Below are 10,280 nucleotides of genomic sequence, written 5' to 3'. Positions count from 1 at the left end.
ATTAGCACTATAAATTATTTCGTTTATAAAACAATTTAAATTTAAACCTGTGGCCCTATATTCCTATTAGGGCAATTGGGATTGGGTGAGAATAAAAAAATCCCTTCCTAATTCAATTTGTGATAGCATTGTTCTAATTGATCCCCCTATGTTATCTAATAATTCAGATTAGTTTTTTTGAAAACATAACAACAATAGCTTATTTTTTATTAGTTCTGCTTATAATATGCGTATTATTGCTAATCAAACTAATAATAGTAATACTAACCATTAGGTTTTTAAGCTCATTTGGGGCTATAAAAGGTCCCCTTTGCATTAGTGTTTTTCTCTGAAAAGTTGCTCATGGTAAATTATTAACCAATGAGAAAAGATTCAATAAGAATATGTCTAATTCTCCCCTATGTGCTAGGTGTAGTGAGGCCCCTAAATCTATGATTCATGTCCTCAGAGACTGTTGGTGGGCTAACCAAATATGGAGCAAAATCCTTCCTAATATTAACTGGGCTTCTTTCTTTAGTTTAGGTTTAACTAACTGGCTAATTTTCAATCTCACTTTATGGAATTTTCCTATGTTTTCTCTATGGCATTCCCTATTTGCTATTGTCGCTAGCAACTTATGGAAAAATAGAAACTGTAGTATTTTTTAGAACTCTCCTTTAACTAATGAGGCCTTGCTGAATAAGATTGCTTGTGAGTTTAAATATTTACAGTCTTGTGATAGGGGTGGGCTGAGAGTTATTTCTAGGCTGAGGAAGCAGTAGGGTTTGATCAAGTGGCTCCCTTCTCTTGAGAAGCAATTCAAGCTCAATACAGATGGATCTGTCATCCAATCTAGAAGTAAAGCTAGCTATGGGGGTGTTATTCATGACCATATAGGGAGCTTCATTGCAGATTTCAAGAAGTCCCTTTACTTCTGTTTTTCGGTTGAAGCTGAACTGTGGAGCATTGCTTGGGGCCTTAAGCTGGTCACGTCTAATAATATCAATTATATTTGGATTGAATGTGATTATAGGAAGGCTATCTCTCTTGTTAACATTCAGTCTCACAATCACCCTTTATTTGACATCATTAAGGATATTAGAGATACTTGAGAAGGATAAATTTTGTTAGATTTAAGCATGTTGTTAGAGAAACTAACCAAAGTGTTGACTGGTTAACTAGGTTAGATGATGAGATAGAAAGGTCTTTTTGCTGTTTTGATAAACCTCCCCCTTCCTTAAAGTCTTTCTTTAGACTTGATTCTCTTAGTATCTCTTAGCCTAAGCTTGGTAGCTAGTGTATTTTTGTTTTGTTGAGCTGTGTAAGCCTTGTTGAATAGCAAATTAATTTTACTTATAGTTTGTATGAATATAAATATAATTTATTTTTAAATATTTTTGTAAATAAGTTATATGTTATGTTTCTTTATTAATTTTATAATTAACGTTTGTATTATTATAGTATTAATGTCTTACAAGTTTGTCTAACAAGCACACGCATGAAAGAAGATCATATTTAAGTTTATTAGAACGTAGGTGATGAATTTATATATATGGATACGTAATAAATAAGGATAAGACTACTAAAATCATTACCTTTAAAGGTATATATTTATTCATAAAATATGAAAATTCTTTGATTTCTTTTAGAATGAAAGTATAATAATAAATAGTAAAGTCTCTTACCTGAATTCTATTCATTATAACCGATAATTTTTTCAATATAATAATTTTAGAATCTAATTTAAATATATTACAATGTGTATTATTATTTAATTATATATTATTATATTATCAATTTTTTATTTTATAATAATTAATTTAAAAATATATTTATTATATATTTTAATTTATTAGTATTGAACATTTTTATATTATTAGTAGATTAAAATTATATTCATAATTTTAAATGATTGATTGGAATCATATTATTAGTCCTTTCTTAATTATTAAAAAAATCAACACTTTTCGTTTTAAAAATAGTAACTATATAAATAGCAAAAAAGAAAATAAAATTAGTAACTATATATATATATATATATATATATGTTTGCTGGGTATACATATATAGTTTTTAAAGACTTTTATCAAGCAATAAAGCGGTTGTCAAAAATAAGTTTTAAGGGGTTGCAGGAAATTAAAAAAAATTGTAAGTATTTTAAGAAAAATAATTTCGTATTCTTTATAATTTAACAAGTATCAGTGTAGTTATAAAGTTAAGGAATTATTGAGTACCGTTAAAAACTACATCTACTTGGGATAGCTTTTTTAAAAAAGTTATAAAGAAATTAATATAAAAATAAATAAATTTTTCGTAAGTTAAAAATAAAATATATTTTTTAATAATTTAAAAAATTGTTTTTAATTTATTATGCCGATTACTAGAAAAATGAAAATCAACATGTTAGATATTTTTCAAAAAATACTTTTAAGTTTTTAATTATTATCTTTTTTTGTTTTTTTAATTGATTATTATCTTTTAACATAGTTAACAATTGTCATAAAAGTGAGTTATAAATGTTATCGTTTTTTGGTCCAAACTTACTTTCTAATATGTTGGGTGGGTCAAGTTTAATCATCTACGCCTCCAACAAAGTGCACTCAACTCGCCTTTTAATCCACGATTGTATCACAGAAATGGGCCTAACAGGGTTCGAACACATCGTGCCCCCACTCTCTCTTCTTTTTTGACAAAAATTTATGAATTGAACCTTTCCATCCTGTTGCTTTTGCCTTTACTTTTGGAGTTGTCTTTCTGACCAAAAAGTAACAATGGAGTTGTCTTCCCCAACATCCATGTGAAGTTAGCCCAGTTCAGTTTTTCGGAAAAAAAAGAAAGTTTAATTTAGATTTTAAACTTTTGGATTACACAAAATCATTGATTTTCACTTATTTAATTAGTTTCACAATGAGCTTTCTTATACCCATTTTTCTTACACTAGAAATATCAAATTTTTTTTTAAAGATAATTAACTTAAAACTTCTAGCAGTGGTGATGACTCTTATCTAATTTTTTTGAACTTCGATATCTATCAAGAACATTAAATATATTTTTTGTAATTTTACAATTTTTTTTGTGAGTAGTGAATTTGTTATGAATAGACAAAATAATTATATTACTTTTTTCTTTTTTAAGTTTCTCTTTTTCTGCAACATATTTGATAATAAAGTTATTCAAACTTCATTTTGCAACAACTTATTTGTTGTCTCGTTTTCTAAAAAATTACTCAAAAGATTTAAAGACAGTTCTTTTAATAGCAATCAAACTTAACCTATCAAATATCTTCTATTGAGTTAAAATTTCTTGTTTATTTACACTTAAATAATTGACTACAGGTAACTTCATACAAAACTAAATAAAAAATAACAAGTTCAAAAGAGAATTATAGATTTTGCCTCTATTTATTATTGTTTATCCAATTAGGATCACAACAGACTTAAAACATTTGTTCATGAAAAAAATTACTATAAAAACAAAAAAAAAAGCATAAGAACATATCATAAAATAAAATATAGCTCAAGAAAGTAATAAATTATCAAAATAAGCCGATACGTTCTCTTTTGGCTAGAAAGTACAAACCAAAATTATTCAAGTTAACGCCTCAAATATATTAATCCACGAGTTCACGTTGAATGTAAACAAAGACTCAGGGATTAAAAAGAAAAATAGTGAAATATAATTCTTTTGTAGTTCACTCCAAATTAATATTTCTTACATGAAAAAAAAAACACTTTTATAATATAGAATGAGTACGACTAGCTAACTTAATTAACTGGGATTAATAATTAGTTTTGCTGAATTTTCTATGTATGTTAATGTGATGCTCGGACTTGATCTAGTCGAAAAGGATGTATCCGATGCATATACCCCTTTACATGATTTTGGCTTTACTAGTTATGGTTGGCGTGCATTTATCAATGAACAGCTCCCACCGTGGACCAAATCAATCAATTTGCATATTCATATTTTTACGATTTATTAATTCATTTGTAATACCTACGATGAACGTTTCTTTAAGGTGAAATGGTCTTTTTGATAAGCCCAGTCCACTAATCACCAGGTATTATATGGTACAGTCATTGATATTTTTTTGGGCAGCACGCGTCTTAGTGGCTCTATAAATACAACAAAGTAACAACAGCAATCCAAATAAACTCGAATACAAAATATTGGCAATTCCAAATTCTATCATTGATTACTTACCAGTGATCTTGTGAGAAGTCATTGCATAATAGAATGGCATCGCGTGGATATTTCTTTGTTCTTCTCCATGCATTTGTATTTGCAACTCTTGCAACCTCAGCTTTCTCACAATTGTCAACTAAGTACTACGACTACACATGCCCCAATGCTTTAAGCACCATCAAAAGTGTAGTTGAGGCTGCGGTGCAGAAAGAGCGTCGTATGGGCGCATCTTTGCTACGTTTGCACTTCCATGATTGCTTTGTTAACGTAAGACATTGTGTTTGTGTGTGTATATTTATGTGTGTCATGTGTTAAAGTTTCACGTTATTTATAAATTTTATATCTATTTCTCTTTGTATAAACATTAAATAAATAATATTTATAAAATTTACTCATAATTTATCATGTCATGTCATGTATTTTACAGTGCGTTTTAGTTATTATAGTTCTTACATGATGTGAATGTGTGCGTCTAATAAACACTTGGTTTTGGTGATGGTGATTTAGGGCTGTGATGGTTCAATTCTTCTAGACTCAACATCCTCCATTGACAGCGAAAAGAATGCATTTGCCAACAACATGTCTGCACGAGGATTTGAAGTGGTGGATGAGATCAAGCAAGCGGTGGACGAAGCATGCGGAAAACCTGTTGTTTCTTGCGCAGACATATTGGCTGTAGCCGCTCGTGACTCTGTGGTTGCGGTGAGTAATAATATTAGTATACTAGCTATTACTTACAAACCCCAAATGCTATATGTTGATTAATGTTCGTCGTTATATTTTTAATTTTTATTATGCTTAATGTTTTGAATTGAATTGGTCGATAGGGACACTTTTTTTATGTAGTCGGTTATGATATCAAATAATCGAGGGAGCATAAGATTATGAAATGAAATCCTTTTCCCTTTTTTGTAAAAAAGTTTGACTACACAAAATTCAAAAAATTTATATCACAAAAATTTAATATAAATTGATTTTCTAGGAAATTGCTTTCTTCTGTTCAAATATTTAGAAGTGGATTCTCAACCCACCTTTAAATGGTCACAAAGTTTTATTTCGTAATGTATTAGGGTCAAAGCATATATGTGAGGTGATTGTGACATGGGCTATATTCTAATAATAAAAAATGAGTATACAATAAAAATCCTTAAGAAACATTTGACATTAATTATTTTATAACATGAATGAAAGTTGTGATAAAGAAATAAATATGTGCATGCGGCATGCAGCTAGGAGGGGCCACATGGGACGTGAGACTTGGAAGAAGAGACTCCACTACAGCAAGCCGTGATGCTGCAAATGCCAACATTCCAGCACCATCTTTCAATCTTCCAGAACTTATTAGCAACTTCAAGAACCATGGTCTTGATGAGAAGGACCTAGTTGTTCTTTCTGGAGCCCACACAATTGGATATGCACGTTGTGTTTCGTTTAAGGATCATATCTACAATGACTCTAACATCAATCCCTACTTTGCACAAAACCTTAAATACATTTGCCCAAGAAATGGAGGTGATTTCAACCTTTCACCACTGGACCCAACTCCTGCACGCTTTGATGTTGCCTATTTCTCTGATCTGGTTCAAAAGAATGGACTTCTTCACTCTGATCAAGAACTTTTCAGTGGTGGTTCTACTGATGCAATGGTTAAACAATACAGCTATGATACCGTGGCTTTCTACAAGGACTTCGCCAACTCCATGATTAAGATGGGAAATATTCAGCCCCTTACCGGGAATCAAGGTGAAATTCGTGTTAACTGCAGGAGGGTGAACTAATTCTTTAAGAAAAACATGTGAAGTAATAAATATGTACTATACATATAAAAAAATTCTTGAGTGGTGGATAATTATGAATTTATTTATTTCACGATGTGATATTTATCCTTTGTGATAAATTGTGTTTTCAGTATTCCTTTGTATTGATTTTAAAGAGGAGCACTTTTGAGTCAACATTTTCTGTTACATTCTTAAATTTTACACTTTATTGTTTTACATGCATTTTATTAAAATAACCGTAGTGAATTAATGACAATTAAGAAAAATTCTAGGTAAGTAAAATATTTTTTTGATCAGTTTTCTTTACATTGCCCACGCAGATCATAGTTCCTCTCTCCCAACACCAAAACATCACCCTATTATTGAGAAAATAGTATCTTCTTTATTAACTCTTCTTTGTATTGATTTTGTGCCCCTCTATCACACAAATGTTCAATTTAATCTTCTTAATGTCTTCTAACTAAGTACGATTTGTGTTTTATATTTGGAGTTTATTTTTGAGATTAGAGCGTTGGAATCCTTGTTAAAGAGCGAGAGAGAAAGTGATTCTTTAAATGTGGGTGGGAATACTTGAAATTAAGAAATATTTGATATTTGTTTTATATATATTTTACTTGAATTTAAAAAATTGCAGTTGATGGTGTTGGATGTGTACTAAGGTTAATGTGTAGTTGATGAAATAAAGCTAACGCCTATTTGATGTAGTTCTATCGAAATTATTAGTCACTATCTTGTGTATACTTTTATATTCAGTTTTAAATTTCTCTATTTCTACTTTGTCCCAATGTAATAGAGCTAATTAATTTTTTATTTCTTATTCTTTTAGATTCACATAATTAAAAACTTCTTAAAAATAGTCAAATATTTGTTTTGAGAAAGTTCTTAGAATTGTAGGGAAGACATGATTGATTTATATATTGTTCTAATTTAACATTGCTATACCAAAAAAATAAAAATAAAAAAATCTTCTAAGTTGTTACATTTTTATATGATACTAAGCAATTAATATTCAGAGACATCAAAATTCACAATTTGCTTGTGATTATAAGTGACTCTATGGTTCACAATTTGTTTGTATTTATAAGTTGTATATCCTGATGGCTGGTTCTGAGTAGAGAGTTACAGGGGTGACAAATAATTGTAATGAACTTGCTACATATGCGAACCTTAGATACTTTAGATTATGCTATCTAAAATTGAGCTTCAATTTGATAATTAGTAGCTGAGAACAATTGTTAGAATGAAAAATGAAGTACGAATAAATATTGCATGGTTAGCATATAGGTAATTAGATGTTTCTACCATCTACTTACATAATAATAATAATAAGATATGTATTGCTGCAAAATACTTATATGATTAAGCTAAGGACAATTCCAAAATAATTTTCTTATTTATGCTTTTAGTTACATGAAATGAGTAAAGCTAATATTTTTAGTTACATGAATTTGGGAGGTCCTATACGATAACAACTATTTTTGTCTTTGAACTTATAGTCTTTTGTTTATTGCTTATGTCTGCCTTTTCCTAACTCTTCCTTTCACCTTATCAAAAAAAAGAAAAAAAAAATATATATAAATAATTGAATTTCAGAAATTGTTCTTGTAGCATCTTACTCGTTAGTTTTATACTTATTCTTTTTCTTGATTTTTTAAGGTTTGGTTAATTATCAATCTTATTTCTATTTAAATTTAATGTCCTATTATTTGTTTCTTTTTTTGTTAAGTGTAGCTATATACTTATTGCCTAGAAACTTATGCCTGTTTTCTGTAACCTTAAAACCTTCACTCTAGCCTCTTTGTCATTGAGCATCATTTGCTTTTGCACACAAATTTCTTTCAAGTCAGTTTTTTATGAACATAATATTTGATGGGCAAGTATACCTGTCGAAAAGTAATATAACATTCTAAAAAGAAGTTTTCAAAATTATCGTTTCACATCTTCAATTACTAAGAATATCTTTATCTAATTGTTTGAACTTAACCTATGCGAAATCAAATATTAAAGTTTAAAATTTAAAACAATTATCACAAAATCTCAAAGGAAGTATCACAACACACGCCTTAGTAGAAATTATAGAAGAGGAACTTAGGGCATAAGGGTTTACTCATTCAAGCCTTTATGTTCTTTTTTAAATTAGCTTTAAATTCAATTTTCTTGTGATTATCAATCATTCATACAATTACTATTAATACTCAATGGTCATGTAATATTAATATTCTTTTCTCTAAATTAATATCTCCAATAGTCATGTAAGACATCAAATAAAGAAAGCATAAAGAACCTATGAATTTGTTAATCTAATAACGACTAGAAGGAAAATATTGATTTGTTCTACCTAATCATTTATTTCGTTTTACTCTACAGATCCATTAACTAAGAGGTACAATCGCCTAACGATCTAATTAGAATTATGTTATGGGTGGTCAATTCACAACACACAATCAAGTACAATAGGATAAAAAACTAATCACAAATAGAAATCAAACTTAGATTTAATCATCAAAACCTCATAAATTCATGAATAAGGATCCCATAGCCCTAATTATGAATTTAGTTACTCATGTTGAAGTAGGAAACTAAAGCAATTGCAAACATAACTGTAAATAAAGGTGAAAAGTAAACTAGAAGGGAGTCTTCGTTCTTTAAGTTTGATCGCTTGAAGCTTTAAATCCCACCAGAAATGTGTCAAAGATCCTATGCCGAAGAGATGCGGCAGTCAACCTAAAAACTCAAAAGTAAAGTATAAAAATTGGATGATTAGTTGCTTCCCCCATCACTCCTTTTGTAGGTTTTAAAGACCCTAAATTCTGTTAGAAGTATGGTTCTCACAGATGAGCACGGTTGTGTTAGCCACTAGCACGACTGTGCTAAAATCAGGAACATAGGCATGTTGTCAACATGCACGACTGTGCATCATATCGCAGCATGGGTGTGCTAAAAATTTAAGATTGGACGTGCTCTATCCTAAATTTGTATAATTCTCTTGAATTTGCACGCAAAATGTCCACAAATTCTTTGAATCTTCACAAACGTTCATCTATAATAATTAACAGGATAATTAGTGTAAAAATTCATTCAATTCAATAATAAGTACATATGAACATGCTAAAAAAGTGTCTAAATATAGACTTATCACATAAGCAAGTTAATAGAACACATGATGGGAATGATGATGCATGATTGAAGCAAAAAAAATTAACATAATGGAACACAAGTTAATGGAACATAAGTATGTTAACATAAATATTTACTTGATTGTGTAATTTGAGCTTAACTATTTTAATGGTGCTTTTGTAGGAAAAAGTTCAAGAATATGAATCAAGCATATCTTTATCCCAAGAAATATCTACTCAAAATTCAATTACTCATGTTCTAGGAAGCAAAAAAGCATTGTGGCTGTGTCCAGGGTTTGGGATTACGTCCTTCTCCATCTTAAGTCTTTGGATATCCTTCATGTTCATATAATAAAATGTCCTTATCTCTTTCTTCTTACAAGGAATTACAAAATCAAGTTACTGTTTTAAAGTCACAAATAGATAAACAAAATTAAAAATTTGATGTAATGATGAATTTTTTCATATAGAACTTTTAAGGTCAACTACCTCCACACTTAACTGTTTCAAACTTCATCGGTTATCTTTTTAAATTGAATTGTTTTCTTAATATTACATACAAATTTAATAACAATTTATATTTTTTTTCTTGTTCTTAATTACTAAAACTCAAGTGTCTAATCAAGAAAGTGTAGAACCAACTAATGTGACTGGTCATTCTCCTACAAATTCTTCAGTTAAAGAGTAGTTCTCTTCAAGATTATAGTAGTAGTTTATCTATGAATTAAAGACATCACTTTTTTTCATTTTAATTAATATTGTTATAAATGTGTATTATGAAATCTTTATGTATGACTTTTGATTTTATACAACTGTCAATTAAAGGTAAAAACTATATAATTTTTATGTAAATATTATATGTTATACAGATAAATTAAAAATTAAGCTCAATTTTAATTATAAGAATTTTATAATTTTTACATGTATTTAATGAGGGTTTCAAAATTGCAGGCGATTCACATAAAAACTGCAAGTATTTAATGAGATTATTAAACCATGGGTAATTAATAATAATAATTTAATCAAGGGTATTTAACAACAGTTATCAATTTATGGGATTTATGGGTATTTAACAAAAGTTACTGAACTGTGAGTAATTAACTATGATTATAAAATTGTAGGTATTGACGGCGTTTATCACAAACTGCATCCTGAGTAATTAACGATGATTATAAAATTGTAGGTATTGATGACGTTTATCACAAACTGCAGTTAATTAATA

At 29.0% G+C, this 10,280-nt stretch overlaps 1 protein-coding gene across 1 annotated transcript; it reads left to right on the top strand.

The window, feature by feature from the left end:
- The first annotated feature begins 4,215 nt into the window (after positions 1-4,215).
- Positions 4,216-5,942, top strand: LOC113851598 (peroxidase P7-like). Its single transcript, XM_027482115.1, has 3 exons — positions 4,216-4,431; positions 4,672-4,866; positions 5,394-5,942. The coding sequence occupies exons 1-3, from the start codon at positions 4,216-4,218 to the stop codon at positions 5,940-5,942; spliced, it is 960 nt and encodes a 319-aa protein (XP_027337916.1).
- Positions 5,943-10,280: the final 4,338 nt, after the last annotated feature.

This window comes from Abrus precatorius, unplaced genomic scaffold (genome assembly GCF_003935025.1).
Source record: "Abrus precatorius isolate BTA unplaced genomic scaffold, Abrus_2018 Scaffold9, whole genome shotgun sequence".
Classification (NCBI taxonomy): domain Eukaryota; kingdom Viridiplantae; phylum Streptophyta; class Magnoliopsida; order Fabales; family Fabaceae; genus Abrus; species Abrus precatorius.
Note: the sequence above shows the minus strand (reverse complement) of the source record. Positions and strands in the feature narration are given on the sequence as shown.